Source organism: Pongo abelii, chromosome 11 (genome assembly GCF_028885655.2).
Source record: "Pongo abelii isolate AG06213 chromosome 11, NHGRI_mPonAbe1-v2.0_pri, whole genome shotgun sequence".
NCBI lineage: Eukaryota > Metazoa > Chordata > Mammalia > Primates > Hominidae > Pongo > Pongo abelii.
In genome coordinates, this window is record NC_071996.2 from 60,599,664 (window position 1) to 60,617,653 (window position 17,990).

At 40.3% G+C, this 17,990-nt stretch overlaps 2 protein-coding genes across 2 annotated transcripts in view; one reads left to right on the forward strand and one right to left on the reverse strand.

Annotated features, from left to right (window-relative positions):
* UPP2 (uridine phosphorylase 2) overlaps positions 1–16,931 on the forward strand; it is a 141,385-nt gene extending 124,454 nt beyond the window's left edge. Inside the window, exons 8-10 of the mRNA XM_063712609.1 lie at positions 2,952–3,158; positions 5,305–5,451; positions 16,335–16,931. Of these exons, the coding sequence (XP_063568679.1) occupies positions 2,952–3,158; positions 5,305–5,451; positions 16,335–16,477 (497 nt within the window). The 3' untranslated portion in view covers positions 16,478–16,931. The remainder of the gene's footprint in view (positions 1–2,951; positions 3,159–5,304; positions 5,452–16,334) is intronic.
* Positions 3,973–17,990, reverse strand: part of CCDC148 (coiled-coil domain containing 148) — a 330,389-nt gene continuing 316,371 nt past the window's right edge. The window contains exon 16 of the transcript XR_008522611.2: positions 3,973–4,754. The gene's annotated coding sequence lies outside the window, so the exon portion shown is untranslated. The remainder of the gene's footprint in view (positions 4,755–17,990) is intronic.

A 17,990-nucleotide genomic window follows, 5' to 3' on the forward strand; every position in this document is an offset into this window, starting at 1 on the left:
AAGGCGTAAGTGATGCTTCCTATAGTTTTCACAGAACCTCCCGACCTCCCTTCTTCTTAGGCCTGTCAGGCAGCTGTAAAGAGGCCTTGGTTTTGCTTCCAGAATGTGTTGTGATGAAGTTTTGAGGTTTCCTCAAAACTTTCAGCTTTTTCTTAAGGAGCACATCTTGTCAGGGTATGATTTTGTCATGTCACCAAAGTGCAAATACAGACTGCACATGGTAAATGGAGAATTTTGGTTGACAGGGCAATAGAACTGAATGGACATTATAAAAAGGGCTGAGATTTGGGAAAAGAAATGGTGGTAGAATTAGACATTTATGGAGCAAAAAGGGATGTCAGAAATCCTCACACAAGTAGCTGGAGAAGTGGTGTGTTCAACATCACAAAGCCACCATGGCTCAGCCATGCTTCACTAGAAATCAGACATGTTGGAAAAGATGATGGCCTTTCCACAGCCATGGTCCAGGAATAAAGTCCAGCCAAGGCCCTTACATCTGGGAGAAAGTAGGACCTTTGTGGATGTTCATCCATAGAGACAAGTAGAGTGTTAGCAATAAGTGTTAGACCAGGCATCCTTCTAGATTGTAGTTTATCCAACAATACCCCAAATAATCAGTAGTAGGGAACTACTCATTTGGGCATGAATTTCAGATAACATAGCTATTAAAGTTGCTCATAATTCTTGGGTTGTGGGTTACAAGGATCTGCCTTCATAGCCAACATTCATGCATTGTAAAGTCCTGACTGCTACGGTTACCACTTGATACTAATGAACACCAGCATGGGCAAGGTGCTCCGATGACCATCCAGCTCTTGATTATGGTCTTTTACTTCATGGCAACATGATACATACAGCACACAATGAAGGCCCATGGATGGTGGCAAATTAACCCACTGTGCTGGTGTGGACACCTTCATTTTGAAGTTTTATCCTCATTAAGAACTCTTAGCTCATCAAAAAGATGCATTTGCTTATTTTGTTTTAAGCAGTATTGCATTTGGAGATGAAATGTACACAGTATTGTCGCTTACATGATCCCTTCCTACATGAGCCAACACACCTTAATAAGCATAAAGTACTCAGTTAAATAGTATGTTGACCTTTGAATAACCTTAACCATGACATAATACGCTAACACATTTAAATATTAGGATGGCATATAAATAACATCATTTTTATGTATACACTTTCAACTTCACTCTCAATGACTTTCTTAGGACATTGGGAACAATTCAAGGAGCCACTTACTTGGATTGTTTAAAAACTATCTGGCCAGGCATGGTGGCTCACATTTATAATCCCAGTACTTTGGGAGGCCGAGGCAGTGGATCACTTGAAGCCAGGAGTTTGAGACCAGCCTGGCCAATGTGGTGAAACCCCATCTCTACTAAAAATACAAAAAATTAGTTAGGTGTGGTTATATGTGCCTGTAGTCCTAGCTATTCTGGAGGCTGAGGCAGGAGAATTGCTTGAACCCTGGAGGCAGAGACTGCAGTGAGCTGAGATCACCCCACTACATTACAGCCTGGGTGACAGAGCAAGACCCCATCTCAAAAAAAAAAAATAAAAAAAAATAAATTAAAAAAAAGTATTTCACCCAACAAGGCTCTATTATCAGTGGCCACCTTGGGTCTCTAGTTGGATCTTCTAAAGCATTTTGTAATTAAGTCTACTTTGATCAATATCAAAATTTATGCCACCCTGAAGGATAAGTCTATACTCTATAGCAAGGATTGTCAAGCTTTTTCTGTAAAGGACAAGATAGTAAATATTTTAGGATTTGCTGACTGTGTGATTTCTATTGCAACTTCTCAACTCTGCCTCTAGAGCTTGAAAGCAGCTATAGACAATATGTAAATAAATGGGTGTGGCTGTGTGAATAATAAAACTTTATTTACAAAGACAGGATTTGGTTTATGAACCATAGGCTTGCAGAACTATAATCTATGGCATCTTTGTGAAAACATTCACTCATTTGACAAATTTTTATTGAGTACCTATAATGTGGCAGGCACAGAGCTAGACCAGGAGAGAGCAGTGAACAGACATAGTTCTTGACTTTATAGAGTTTATGTTCTATCAGAGAAAAAGATAAACAAATGGGTAATTATAAAAAGTGTTAGGACAGAGAGAGTCTAGGGCATTTATGAAGATATATCTTCTTATTCAGGCTCTAAATAGAAACCAGACTGGGTCAAAAGCTGGGTCAAAAATGGGCCTGGGGAAATTTAGTGTAACCTATCTGTGTTGCCTTTTAATTTTTTCATTTGTTTGCTTCCCTTCTGTGGATTCAGACCTTTTTCAGGAAGTAAATTAAGCTGACACCTGAAGAGTGACTTGGTGTGTGATGAAAAGGTGGGGGGAGGATGAGAGGGCATGGCAGGCAGGGAGACTAACAGTTGGCAGAAAATAGTTTCTTAAGTAAGCCCAAGTCCCTTGAGCAACCCAGACTTTGTAGCCATGGAAGGTCAGCCAAGAGGCCTGATTTACATGAAGTCGGTGAGAGAACAAATGTGACAAGAATCACAAGAAAAAGAGGACAGAGATGCAAAGAAATTACAGTAATCAAGAAGTTGCAGAGAAGATTAAATATTAAGAAGTCACATCACTTTATGAAAGCTACTTGCTGGCAGGCTTATTTAGTTTTTTCCTGACCTAATTTATTCAAATTTGAGCCCAAAGTCTGGCACTAATTTGCATGTCCAAGAGTCATGTTTGTCTTGAAATCTAAACCCCATCACATTGTAAATGTGCATTTGAAAAGACAACAAATGTAAATGCCTCTTCTGAATGTTATTTAATTGCATTTGGAAAAGAAAATAATTTTAAAGTTGAAAACAGGGAGACTCATTAGCAGCTAGCATTAATGTTAGAATAGGTTACATACTATGTGTCAAAAGTAAACTCTAAACAATATTCTTCTGTAATCATTTATTCCCACATTGCAGGGATTGCACCAGGGACTGTTGTAATAACGGATATAGCTGTAGACTCCTTTAAGCCCCGGTTTGAACAGGTCATTTTGGACAACATCGTCACCCGAAGTACTGAACTTGACAAGGAACTGTCTGAAGAACTGTTCAACTGTAGCAAAGAAATCCCCAACTTCCCAACCCTCATTGGACATACAATGTGTACCTATGATTTTTATGAAGGTGAGAACAATTTATAAACTGTGCGGGAAACAGAAAAATGCCAGCAACTCTTTATTATTCAAAACCATAATTTATATTAACAACTCTACTTTAGAAAATTAATATTTGTGGATTAAAAAGGAAATGAAACAGCCTTTTTTACTTACTAAAGCATAGAAACACAAAGACATAACGAGCAGCAGAATGAATTTATATTGAGGGTGGATTTAATCCTCCAAGAACACATTGAACACTAAAATGCAATTAGTGAGCTTCACAGAATCTTATCTCTGTTTATGCCTTTAACTTAAATTAGCAGCTCTAAGAGAAGGGAAGTATGCTGATTCTATGTTTCTGCCATTTATCTATACCTCAAAAGTGATCCTGTCCCCCGGAAAGAGTGGGCCAGAAAATGGGGAGAAATGCTTGGGGAGGGGGTACAAATCCCACGGGATGGCATGATCTCAGAGTGGGGTTTTTGTCTCTCAGCCATGAGTAAGGGGTCCCCAAACCAAGTTTAGGGACAAATTGAAGGTGACTGCTATGCAGCAGCCCTTGCTACTAGGGATGAAGGGCCAAGGGGAAGAAACCTTCAAAGACAGACCCCCGATTCTTTCTCGTCCCAGAAGAAAGAATCTACACAGTATTGGTACCATGCCTTGAAGGGCATTCTGAAAATCTGGCAGTAGTTTTATTCTTTTCAAAATCCATACTATTTCATTATAAATTACTTTTATTTTCCCTTTAGCTCAAACTTAAGATATATTGAATTTTAAAAAATTATGTTTGGAGATAGGTCATATTATCTATACATTTTACTTCCGGTTAGTAAAGGCGGTTTCACCACGTATTTGTTGTAAAATAGAAGGGCTGTTGGGGTCCGACAGGGTTGGGACCCTCTGTTCAAGGCCACTGACTCATAGTCCATCTCGAGGGTCACTCACTGATATGTTAAAGCAGAGTTTGCAAATGGAAGCTTGTTAAAGTCAATGTTTCCTTTGGCCTGCACGGTATTTTTGAAAATGTGAATTATTTTGCCAACATTTACAATATCTGGAGATTTTATATGAACATCCACATTTCTGGCTTTTTGAAATAACTAGCATTTAAAAATGTATACTAATATATGCATGGCAGCCTTGGCAAGCCCTGACCCACATCTGGGGCTACGTTTGCTGAAGGTGAGGTGAAGCTGCTCCCCTCAGACCAGACACTCGTGTCGACATTACCTACTTGGCTTCTGCGATGTCTGTGTTTGAATCAGCTTAAATAGCACTCTGTCAGAGGTGTTGGCACGCAGCTCTAATGAGAAGAGAAGGAACAAGGGGAAGCAGACTGCCAGGGGTGAAAGTAGCATGAAAGAGATAGAGGAAAGGGAGAAAAAGAGAGGAAAGAGCACCAAAAAGGGGATTGTGAAAATAATGGATGGCAACAGAGTGTTATTAGCCCACTTGCTTGAATCCAGGTCTTCTCAGGAGTGAGGAGGCATTAGGAGGTCTATTTCTGGGTGTGCACAGGGTACAGAAGGAGTAATGACATCAGGGTTTCCTTTCCTTGCTTCTGTCCGCACTGGTGGATACAGCTGAAATTCAGTGATGAATGAACACTGGGAGCAGCCTGGAAAGGAAAATGTGATGATCACAAGGGGTGGTGTGCAGCCTGAGAGGTGTGCGGAAAGGGGGAAGGTGGACAATGTCACAAAGGCATATGGAGAGGCGGAATGTCCAAACACTGTCCTGATCCTCAAGTAGCTTAGCATCATTGAAACCTCTTTTTTTTTCTCCCAGCACCCGTCCCTGGGCCATTCCCCAGTCATTGGAGCAACCTGAGATTTTCTTCAAAGGGCAGCTCTCACAGCAACCCCCCGCTTCCTGATTTCCCTGGGCAGAGTGCTGGCTGCTGCAGCCACTCAGCAGTTACTGACCCCAGAACTGAGGCCCTCGGCCATGAAGGCTCGTTCCTACATATGAGACTCCTCAGCCAGGGACAGCCTCACTCCACGGTCCTCTGGTAGGAAGAGTCACACAGCTCAGTTTATCCTCCACGGGGAGCATGCTGCAGAGTTAGAGACAGCTGCAGAGTGCTCCAGCCAACAGCAAGCCTCCTACGAGGCCACTGTCAGTGGGGTGGGACATCAAGTCACTAAACGTTCTCCCCTCCCTTTCAGGCCAAGGCCGACTAGATGGAGCACTGTGCTCCTTTTCCAGAGAAAAAAAGTTAGACTACTTGAAGACAGCATATAAAGCTGGTGTCAGGAATATTGAAATGGAATCTACAGTGTTTGCAGCTATGTGTGGACTCTGTGGTCTAAAAGGTAAGCTTTTCGTGAATGCTTAGGGTCAAATTGTCCTCTTCCATGAAGCTAATTTTACACCTTAGGAGAAGAAAAAGAGGTCCAGCTATATATTACTTTGGGCTGAAGGCATGACTTATAATTGTACATAATATACATTATCTCATAATATCTTGTGAGTGGCCAGGACATTATTCTTATTACGCAAATAAGGAAACTAAACCTCAAGGTTCAACAGCTAATTGGTGACATGTTCAGGACTCGACAGCAAGTTCGGTTTCCTTCATCCTGGTGGTGGCTGGTAGTTTCTATTACAATTGAATTTATTGAGACAAGATACAAACAAAATATTCCTAAAATAGTCCATCAATCATAATTTTAAAGAGCATGGTCAGGGAAGGATGGGAGGAGAACGTGCCACTTGGATATCTGGGGGAAGAGCATTCTGTTCAATGCAAATCCAAGGCCACGGACAGGAGCATTCAAGGAGAACTGGAGGAACAGGGAAGAGATCAGGAGGGGAGAGGCAGTGGTGGAAAATGGAAGGAGAGAGGGAAGATGTACAGATTGTGTAGGACACTGTGAGAACAATGACTTTCACTCTGGGTGAAATGGGAAGCCACTGGAGAGCTCTGAATAGAGAGGCGGCTGGATCTGACCTGATTCTGTTAACTGAATCACGGTGGCTGCTGAGCTGGGAAGACCCGAATGGGGTCAAGGACAGAAGCAGGGAGAAGAACGAGAGGGCGAATGCAGTAGTCTAGTGAGAGTTGATGGACAAAGCGATAGCAGCGCAGGTAGTGAGAAGTAGTCAGATGGTAGAAACATTTTGAAGACAAACCCAACAACATTTGCTGACAACTTGATGTAAATTTGGTGAGAAAGGCAGGAGTTAAAAATGACTCCCATGTTTATGGTCTAAACTACTGGAAGCATGAGGTTGTCATAACTGGGATAGAAGAAATTGGGGTGAAGACGTTAGGGTAGTAGACATCAAAATGGAGGCCAAGCAAGCAGGTGAATTTATGAATCTGGAGTTTAGGTGGGTCATTTGGACTGGAGACACAAAATTCTAAGTTGAAAGCATATAGATGGCATTTAAAACTATGCAATGGGTAAGATAACAAACAATGAGTCTAGGCACAGATGACAAGAGGTCCTTGCTTAAACGTTAAAAGTTAATTGAGATGGGAGAGACCAAGGAGGAGCGGCCCATGAAGTTGGCAGTACACCAGGGAAGTGTGGCATCCTGATACACAGAAAGGAAGGCTTCAAAGAAGTAAAGAATTACAGCACAATAAAGCTTCATTTTTATAAGTGGAATTTGACTTGCAATACTTGTCCTTATAGTCAATGAATTTTAATCTACACATTACAAACAGAATATATGTGGTCATATTTCTAAGAATGCATTTTACAAAAAAGCTGTAGTTCTAAGGAGATTAATTGTTGAACCACTATCCTTAGCTACTTGCATCTGTCAGAATACATGTACATGTAAATTATTGGTAAAAATGTGGGAAGAACATGCAATGCATTTTTGTACTCTTTTTTTTTTTTTTTTTTTTTTGAGACAGTCTCCCTCTGTTGCCCAGGCTGAGTTTAGTGGCGTGATCTCGGCTCACTATAATCTTTGCTTTGCCTCCTGGGTTCAAGCGATTCTCTTGCCTCAGCCTCCCAAATAGCTGGAATTACAAGCTCGTGCCACCATGCCCAGCTAACTTTTGTACTTTTGGTAGAGATGGGGTTTCTCCATGTTGGCTAGACTGGTCTTGAACTCCTGACATCAAGTGATCCGCCTGCCTCGGCCTCCCAAAGTGCTAGGATTACAGGAGTGAGCCACCACGCCCAGCCCATCTTTGTATTCTTTTGAAGGTCATTGCTAATATCCTCTTTTAGAGAACAAGAGCATCTGCTTTTCTCTCTACAAGTTAGTAACAGTGGGAAAGCAGCACCCCACACAGCCTGCAGGGACACCTGGATTCAGATGTTTCTGCTCCAGGAAATGCCTCCTCACATTTCTTTATTATATAAACAAGTGATCACTTGAGTCATGTCTCCACCTAATGTGTAAGTGTAACATAATTTGTTAACCACTTTATTAATAGTTAAACATAAAATGCCGAGTTATCAACATGTTGCCTTCATGAAAACTGTGTGATGACTGGCAGTTCTTTCTTAAGAGGCACCAATTGGCAGCCGAGAAGAGTTCTAGGGACTCTGAGTCTTTCTTTCTCTGTTTAGGATGTTGCAGAAACCTAAGTGAAGTTATTCTAAGAGCCTTTCTGTCCTTGCTGCAAATCTTTGTGACCTTCCTCTCTCTGCTACCTGCAGGTTTCCCTCCTGGATGCTTTCTTCTCTACATTTCTGTAGTTACCACCCTCCACTGCATTTTCTTTCTTATGCTGCTGCTGGACCTGCTGGTAGCTGATTTCCGCCTGCAGACAGCTCTCTCCCAGGCCACTGCTGCAGCCTTTCATGGAGTAGACCCCTTCTAGGCTGCCAACATTCACACTAAAAGCTGCATCTGCAGCTCTGTAGTTCTTGGGAGTATTTCTATCCGAATGTCTTCATGGTGCCAGGGGCTCTTTATCTGCCTCAGATACTACTGTTTTAAAAGGTGGATTCCTGGTATGCTGCCCCTTGGAAGATCAGCCACCAAGTATAGAGACCACCAAGTATAGAAAACCCCATGGATAGGATGCTATCATATTCTCTTCTTTCATTACTACTTCATAACATCCTGCTCCCATAACACTGAAGCTTGGGAGCTGGCACCTGGCACCTTTTGATTTTAACCCATTTATAACGCACTTTGTGTGAGCCAGAAAAGCTTGCTTGGGGAAGGGCTGAGAATGCATTCATGGACAGCTGCTGAAACAGAGGAAGTTAGAGAGGACATCTGATGGTAAGCAATATGGAAAAAAAGATTTCACCTGGCACCAAGAGCCCAGGGCCCATAGGCATGTCTCCCTAACCCCCTCCCTGCTACTGTTAGTTATGGCCCACCCTATCCTCTCTCTCCAGACAGCCTTCTGAGACCTCTTCTGTTCCTTTAGTACTACCAGATGACTGGATAACCAATCTGAATTCATACTAAGGTGATGGCTTATAAATAACAAATACTTACATAAACAAAGGTCTTCTAGAGAACCATTGTACTAACTTAGATGAATTACTCACTGAGTTTGGACCATTGCAGAAACAGATCTTTCTAGATCTACTTAGCACAAGGAGGCCTTGGGTCCATGTGGATTACCACTTATTATCTTTGCAGTTAGTATTACACATCTCACCCTAAATCTCACCTCCTCAAAAAAGTCTTGCATGACTACCTACACTCACTCACTCACAATAGTGTCATTCTATTTCATTTATCTGCATCACATTTACCACTACTGACTATATTTCCAGTCTGTTTATATATTAACTTATATATTATTTCATGCATATTAATGCATAAAGGCATATATTGATTATTTCTCTCCATTAGAATATAAGTGCCGTAAGAACAGGGACCTTGTTTGTCATTGCTGTATCCCCAGTACTTAGAATAATGCCTGCCATATGGGCTTTCAATATTTACTGAACGAGTGAATGAATTAAAAAAAAAAAGGGCCACTAGACTCTTTTTGACCATGGAAAATGGCCACTGCAAACGTTAATCTTTATTCCCCAGCCATATAAGTGGCTTAGAATTGTCTAAAGGACTTAGGAGTATCTCCTAACTATTCACAAAGGAGGAAGTAAAGCCTTAAAGTCAAGCCTCCCTTTGGTCTAAGGTCTATACAAATATTTATTTTGCTAGATCTACAACCTCTGGGTCTTTCAATATTTGGTAGGTGGACAAACTACCTATAATAAGGCCACTGACACCCAGAAGTCACTGTTGCTATCCTGATCTCATTATCTTAGAAAAGAGAGTTGGGAATCCAATGCTGTTTTAACAAAGATTCAGGAGAAGGGAAATAGTGGAATTCACCCAATTATTCCAAAGCTAAATTTTCAGCATAATGTAAACCTGTTCAATGGAAGCACTGTGCAATGCTCAATAAATGCATTCTCCTATCATTTTATAATATGCACATCTCTGTGTCTCTCTTAAAGCAAAATCTACTTTAATTAAGCCCCAAACATTCTCATTAAAGATGATAATCCTCTTGTACTGTGAACTTGTGATAAGTATGTTTAACTTGTATTCATGTTTTAAAGACAGTGCTGCCTTTTGACACAGGCTTGCATGGCAATATACGAAGCCTAATATTTGTCTAAGCTTAGGTTCTGCTTAAATCCTCTTCTATGTCTAGTTGTTTGCAGCACTCACAGTGGCTTTTCTTTAAAGAATTCAGTGTTATTTCCTTAGACAGACACTGGTAACTTAGGGAAATATTTAGTCTTTATAATATTACCTTAGCACAGTTCAATGAGAGGGAGCAGAATCTTGACTTTAATTCCATGTTTATATTCTTCTGCTGTTCTCAACAATGAAGGATATTGGACTCTGAGAACTGCATGAGGATCATTGATAAAGGTAAAAAGATACCACAAGGATTAAAGGTTATAATCAGTTTGGAGCTAGAGTATTTCTTAACCCTAAAATGGAGATAAATCCAGATTTTGAAAAAGCCTTAGGCCAGGGTACAAGGAGACCAATTGCAGGGCTCTTCACATTTACAAGAGAAAAACTTCATTCTGTATGTATTCTACAGGACTGTAGCTCAGGGAGGTTAAATAACTTTCCCACCTTCTCAGAGCTGGGAAACAGGTGAGCTGGACTTTGAACCCAGCTCTGCTGACTCAGGCCCCTTTGCACCTTGCCTGCCATTTCTTGCCAGCAGCCTCCGTGTGGAGACAACATGTTCATAGTCTCTGGACAGAAGAGCCAAAATGTGCACCACTAAAAGTCAATGCAGATTTTTCCATTTTAAGTGTGGTGAGCAGATAGTTGCACCACTGCCACAAGCAAACCCTAAGGGCTGAGCACATACCAGGTGACTTAGTGATGGGATCAAATAAAACATTAAGCAGATACTTATAGTACGCAGAGCCCTTATTTTGCCAAGAAAATCAGTCATTGTAGTTGGAAAATCAGGTATAAATGGTACATAATTCACTTATTACTTTTACAGGGACAAGATTTTTACAAAGGTTTCTTTTTGCTTTTTCACATATTTTAATCAAGGTCAGCGTCTATAGTTTTGTTTGATTCATTTTAATTCCACCCTCCTAGCCTCTATTCTACTCTTCCCTTCCCACTGCCAATAACTCACACATTAGGGATCATTTAGGGCCATTGATTTCACCCTGTCTGTGGCTGTGATTATTTGTGGGCCTCCTCTCCCCTGCCATGACCCCAGGGAGGCTATCTGGATTCCCCCGGTGAGCCTCTCACCCCCATCTCCAATAAGTACACAAGGCTCCATCCTCTGCCTATCTTGTAGCATCTCTGGTTAACGGTCCCACATCTGGCAGAAGCTCAAGTCCTCGAGGTTACATCTGGACCTCCTGGAGAAGACAGCAGGTTTTTGAACTAACCAAATCATGTGAGGCATGTAAGCTGAGGATGTGGACTTGCAAGAAGCCTCTGAGATCTAACCTGCTCCTTGCTCAGAGGATGAAATGAGGTCAAGAGAGTGTAATTGACCTGCCCGAGGAAACAGACTAAAACAGAAATGAACTAGAATAGACATCTCCTGTCTCCTGATCACCACTCTCTCCACTATTCCATAAGGTGCAAAAAAGTAATATATTCATCTATTGAAAGATGACTTGTACTGCCTCTATTTGAAAAGGCATTTGTGGCAGCTTTCAATGAAAGAGGAATGCATAATAATATAATTTAAACAGAGGTAAAAAAAAATAGGAGGCATTTATTTAAGGAAATAGATAGGAAGGTTTTTTTTTGTTTGTTTGGTTTTTTTTTTTTTGAGACAAGGTCTGTCTCTCTCTGTAACTCAGATTGGAACACAGTAGTATGACCACAGCTCAATGCAGCCTCCACCTTTTGGGCCAAATCCATCTTCCCACCTCAGCCTCCAGAGTAGATGGGACCACAGGTTTATACAACCACGAATTTGTGTGTGTATGGGTTTTTGTTGTTGTGGTTGTTGTTGTTTTTGCAAAGTCGAGGTCTCACTTTGTTGCTCAGGCTGTCTTGAACTCCTAGGGTTCAAGCAATCCTCATGCCTCACCCTCCCAAAATGCTGGAATTACAGGCATGAGGCACTGTGTCTGGCTAGAAGTTCTCGGTATTAAAGAGGCCACCCAGGAGTACAATACTTAATTTAAACACTTAGATTGAGCTCCGAGTTTCCTGGAAGCCAAGCTGTAAACAAAAACACTGCATTTGGGAGGCCGAGATGGGCAAATCACGAAGTCAGGAGATCGAGACCATCCTGGCTAACATGGTGAAACCCCGTCTCTCCTAAAAATACAAAAAAAAAAAAAAAAAAAAAAAATTAGCCAGTCATGGTGGTGGGCGTCTGTAGTCCCAGCTACTCAGGAGGCTGAGGCAGGAGAATGGCGTGAACCCAGGAGGTGGAGCTTGCAGTGAGCTGAGATTGCACCACTGCACTCCAGCCTGGGTAACAGAACAAGACTCCGTCTCAAAAACAAACAAACAAACAAAAAAACCACTATGCATTATACAGCCACCATTAGCTAATAAAAACATTTGCTGTTTGTCACAAAATCTTGATCCAAATGTTAAACTTAAATGAAATTATCAGCTATATTATAATGGGCAGTGTCGTTGATCGCACCTTTATAAAAGGTATGGGACAATTCTTCAAAGGTATAATGAATTGGTTCTAATTCAGCATTGTTTGGGCACCCAAAGAACTGGGGTCCAGGTATGTACATTTGTGGTAATGATGATTCAAAGATAGAGTTTAAAGTCTCTGAAGCAGTCATTTTCAAATATTAATGTACAAATAATTTAACTGGGAAGATGTTTTCATGCAGATTCACTGCGCTTTCCCAACATCCATCCCCAATTCTGATTTAGCATGTCTGGAATAAAGCCTAAGTATCTCTGATTCTGATGCAAGAGGCCAGTGGAGCACATTTTGAGAAACACCACTCTAGAAGAACAAATTGTTTCTATGTCTCTTACCATTGACCAGCCCCTTTGAATATAAATTTTCCCCACCTTGTTTTTAATAAGCAGCCAACAGCCTGAGATTAATGTTTCAGCAGAGATACAGGAAGTGCAAAGGCTCTGGGTTGTTGATTAAAAAACATTTCTTGTGCTTTATGTACCAGGCATATAGGGAGCAAAGGTAGTGTTTGCTTAATAAACTCAAACTCTTGAGGAGCAATCGGGGAGGGTATGAACATAACCAGGAAGAGGTAGAAGAAAGGCCAGGCTGGGAACTCCAAAGCTAATCTTTGCTGCTTTTCCTTTTTCCAAAGACCAGCCCTGTTTGACTTCTGCTGTGCAACGGGCATTTGTGCCCAGCCCTGCTATCTTTGCCCATTGTTCATGGGAAGACCTTGTGGGAAGTTCATTCTGAATCAGAGAGGTAGGGTTAAAGTGGTGGTCCATAGGGGTACGTGGATTCCTAAGGATTCACGAGTGAATTTTCAGGGGCCCTGGGACCCCTAAAGTTATACACAAATATTTTGTGTGTATTGGCAGATGTGTATTTTTGTGTGAAAAGAGGTTCCAATTAGGACTTTCATCAGATTTTCAAAGCAGCCATAAATGTTCCCAAAGGGTTGACAATTACTGGGCAGTCCTAGTTCAGCTCAGGGTGCTTCCAAGCTCCATATTCAGGTCTGTGTGTTCCCAGAACATTCTAGCCTCAGGTCAGTTCATTGACAATCTCCTTGGTGGCAGCTGGGTCACTAAGTATCTCTTTCTCCCCAGCAGCCACCCTCCCTGCCTAATCTGAGGATTATGCTAGCAAAGCTGTCAGGCTTAATTTCAGCAAATTGTTTTGGGTAATTAGTCCCTTTTAATTGCTCATGGAAATAGTAATTTTAGGTGACAAGATTATTATATGCTGCTCGCTAGTGGATTCTCCAGGGTCAAGAAAACACCACTGAGATTGCTATAACCTGTTTTTTTCTATCTTTGGCATTCCCCTTGAAATCCAGAAAAGACATTTAGTAAAGTCGGTTCCCACTCTGTAAAAAGTATAGAGCACTGGTTTCCTTTTATCCTTCTGCCAAAGTGAAGGATTAGAGAAGGACTTTCAACTTTTCTGTGTGACTGCCAGCCCATGTCAGGCTTCACAGATTTGCTGATCATTAACTTGAAAAGCTGTGGGAAGTTTCTAGCTCTTCCATTTGCTTGTTTACCTGTACAGCCAAGTTGCTTTACAACTGACTGAGTTTTGAATAAATAGGGTCCTAGGTGATGAAATATTTGACGCAGCTCAAGTTGAATATTTTCATTGCTTTTCACGTCACTGAACAAAAGGGTCAGTCTGACCGATGGGTCAGTATAACCGATAGGGCAGGATTGCCTAATGATTCACCATGTGCTAGCTCAGGGGAGAAGTGGATGGAAGGTAGAGAACTCTTCTTTCATCAGTTTAGGAAGCTAGGAGTTGATTGGCTCTGACTAGCTGTGTAATACTGGGCCATTTGGTTGATCTTTCTAAGCCCTCATTTAATCATCTGTCAAAAGGGGACAAAAATAATCCTAGCTCAAGGAATAGCTGTAAAGGATTAAGTGATATCATAAATGCTTGGCATGTAGCAATAACTAAGTCAAACAAAAAAGATACATAGATTGGAGAAATGTGGAGAAACACATGGAGAAAACATTTCTAAACTGATATATCTGATAAGAGGTGATATACAGAATATACAAGGAACTCAAACAACTCAATAGCAAGAAAACAAATTAAGAAATGGGCAAAGGATCTGAATAGTTTCTAAAAGAAGACATACAAAAGGCCAACAGATATATTAAAAAGAAAACGCTCAACCTCACTAGTCATCAGGGAAATGCAAATTAAAACCACAGCGAGGTGTCACTTAACATCTGCTAGAATGGCCATAATCAAAAAAGACGACAGATAAAAAGTGTTGGCAGGATGTGGAGAAAAAAGAACCCTTGAATACTGTTGATGGGAATGTAAATTAGTACATCAATTATGAAAAACAATATGACGTTTCTTCAAAAAACTAAGAATTCCCATATAAGCTAGAAATCCCACCTCTGGTACATATCTGAAGGAATTGGTATCAGTGTGCTGTAAACAGACATCTGCTCTCCCATGTTTGTTGCAGCATTATTCACAATAGCCAAGATATGGAATCAACCAAGTGTCCATCAACAGATGAATAGATTTTTAAAATGTGGTATATATACACAATGGAATACTACTTAGCCTTTAAAAAGAAGGAAATTCTCTCATTTGCAAGAACATGGATGAATTTGGAGGCCATTTTGTTAAGTGAAATAAGCCAGGCACAGATAGACAAATACTATACGATTTTACTTATATGTGGAATCTAGAAAAATCAAACTCATGGAAGTAGAGAGTAGAATGGTGGTTACCAGAGTATAGGGGAGCAGGATGCGAAATGGAGAGAAACTGGTCAAAGGGTGCAAAATTTCAGTTACAAGGAGGATTAAGCTCGAGATACCTATTGCATAGCATAGTGATGACAGTTTGTAACAACGTATATTGAAAAATCTTTAAGAGAATAGATTTTAATTGTTTTCACCACAAAAATGCAAGTATAAGAGACGATAGATATGTGAATTAGGCTAATTTAATCATTTCACAATGTATACATATATCAAAACATCACATTGTACCTCATAATTATATACAATTACTATTTGTCATTTAAAAGTAAAGATAGCATGTACTATTATAATTACAGTATACTACTTCTTCCCAAATCTAGATCTTACAAAGAAGTCTGGAGTAGCAGAGAGGTCAAAGAAATAAACATTACCCTCATGCCCAACCCTCTTCATGCCTTCCAAGTTTGTTAATATAGACACATCCAATCCAATCACATATGCACTGAAATCCTTTTTTAAATGATGCAGATTCAGATGGAGATTATTACACTGTTAGCAATTCAAAGTGGCTAACACTGATTTCAATGTGGGTAACCACATTCCTTGAAATCAAAGATTTGATATGAAACTGACAATAAAGAATTCACATGGAACCCAATTTTTCTTGCTGATGAAACCAAAGACATTGCCCTTGTGACAACTTTTCAAAAATAAGAGTTTCATTTTTTAAAAAAGACTTTTTTTTTCCTCCAGTTTCTTATAAGATTTCATTCTCATTCTCTAGAAATCAAATGCTAATACATTTCCTCCTTCATGGTGCTGCTTCTTACATTTAAGCATTTCATATCATGTTTTTTCCTCTCAAATTGCATGAGGGCTAGTTCTCACCTTTATTGGTATTTCCTGAGGTCAGCGTTCTATATCTCTTCCGTATTTACTTTTCTCTTCAGCAAGGGCTGCAATGCAGCAGGCAAACTCAACCATTGCACCAAGGAGAAAAATGTCACCTTGGGAATTATGGCTAGTTCTCCAGTTATATCCTCCTGTAAGAAGACCCTCCTCTAAGAACTGGAAATAGGATAGAAAGCTGGAGATGGCATGTCTCAGATTGCAAAGCTTTCTCCTTTATCTTGAACATGATGCTTTCCTGAGCCTTAATCTAGTCAATTGTGGAGGAAAAGAGGAAGGAGGAGTGTTCGCAACAATTTCAGTTAACTTATTTAAATGAAGTGTTTGGTGGGATTCCACAAAAATATTGAAGACCAGAAGGTTCAGTAGGTTGCATCTACATTACAAAAAAAAAAAAAAAAAAACACAAAAGTACATGTGCTATGGATGCTGGTGTGTTTGGCTAATGCTTCTATAGAAAAGATGAACCCATTCATTCCACCAGTTGTGCTAATTGCTCTTCTAGCTGCTGTGGTCTGTGTGACACTTCTCGACAGACTCGACTGTGATCAGATCAACTTGCCTCATGATGTCCTGGTGGAGTACCAGCAATGGCCTCAGCTCCTAATCTCCAACTTCATCAGACGGCGGCTTGGACTTTGTGACTAGACATCCTAACTGGGCAGCCCAACGCTCCCCTGCAAGTTTGTAGCTCAAGTTGTAATGTGAAAGTCATATTTTATTTGTGGCATTTTTATATAGTTCTCATCCACATGCTAAATGGAAAGACTTTATGAAATCCTTCTCTCTTAAAAAGGAATTTATTGTAAAAGAATACTCACACTAAATTAAATTCAAATTTCATTTTAGAATAAGTTAATTAAATCAGTCTAATAATTAAAATTTTAAAACTCCTGGATTATGACATTTGGAGTTTCATATGCAGCATTAATTAAGCTCACATCAAAATAGACCAGCCATTTGCAGATACAGTTACCAGTCACTCTGTTTCTGAAACCAATCCAGAAATTCATGTTAGAACATTGTCAGGCACTTCTAGGTATTGGATAAGTGACAGAAACCGATCATCCATATTCAAAATATTTACAGAAAAAAGTGTCAGTGAAATGTAGGTCTATACGGAAAAGTTACCATTAGGAAAATATGGCCATACTTCTTTTTTACCCCTGCACAATTTCAGCGCACCACAGAATAGGATTAGAGATTTACATATGCCTGTTTGTGATTTTATCTCAGAATATAACAACTCTGGATTACATTTTCCTCTCAAATGAAAACCCTCAGTAATGCAAAGAAAGGCCTTCCTTTTTCTTCAGAATCACAAGTGACTAAATTGCCTTCTAGCCATTTTTTCTTGTAAAAAAAGTGTTTTGAGGAGGCTGTATTTTTTATTCCATTTCAATATTAACCAAATAGGCTGAGAAATTCATAGCAATTGAATTAAGACTTGAGTTCAAGATGTTAAAGGAATCCTTTTGTGTGACTTGTCCAGACCGGCCTATTGCCCTACCCGTTTGATTCTCTAGGAGGCATGGTGCTCCTCCTGGCTGCACATGCTCTCTGTGAACTGATCGCATCTTGGGTTGTTCTCAATTTGACATACTTGGGAGTTGGAATGACCGGATGGGGGATGGGTGGAGGATGACTGGCACACTGTATAGTATGTAATGTTGTGTACATATTATTTATATGGTTGTGGCTCAAATAAAGTTTAATTCCAACACAGTACCGATTATTTGGGTCCCAGAGCCATTGTCACACGTGATCAAATGGAGGCTTGGGTGGGAAACAGGTCCTAGGCCAGTTGAGTCTGAATTGGCCTGCTCCTGGGTGGGGAATGGCTTTCTCTTTCAAGCAATGACAATAAACAAGAGGTATTTATCATCACCAATAAACAATCCCCCAAGAGGTACATTGGTTTGTGAACTTCTCTTTGACACTAGAGACACTTTAAGTGCCATTTTTAGAGTATCCCAATAATTGACCATCAAATTCAAAGATCAGAGCTAAAAGCAAGCTAGAATAGCATTGCGGTCATTTTCTGATGGGATTTTTACTTTGTTTCATATTTTTTTAGACCATGTAGTGGAAACCACCTCAGAGAGGCTTCAGTTTGAACTTTTATCTGCCTGCTCCTGGACAATCTTTTTTTTTTTTTTTT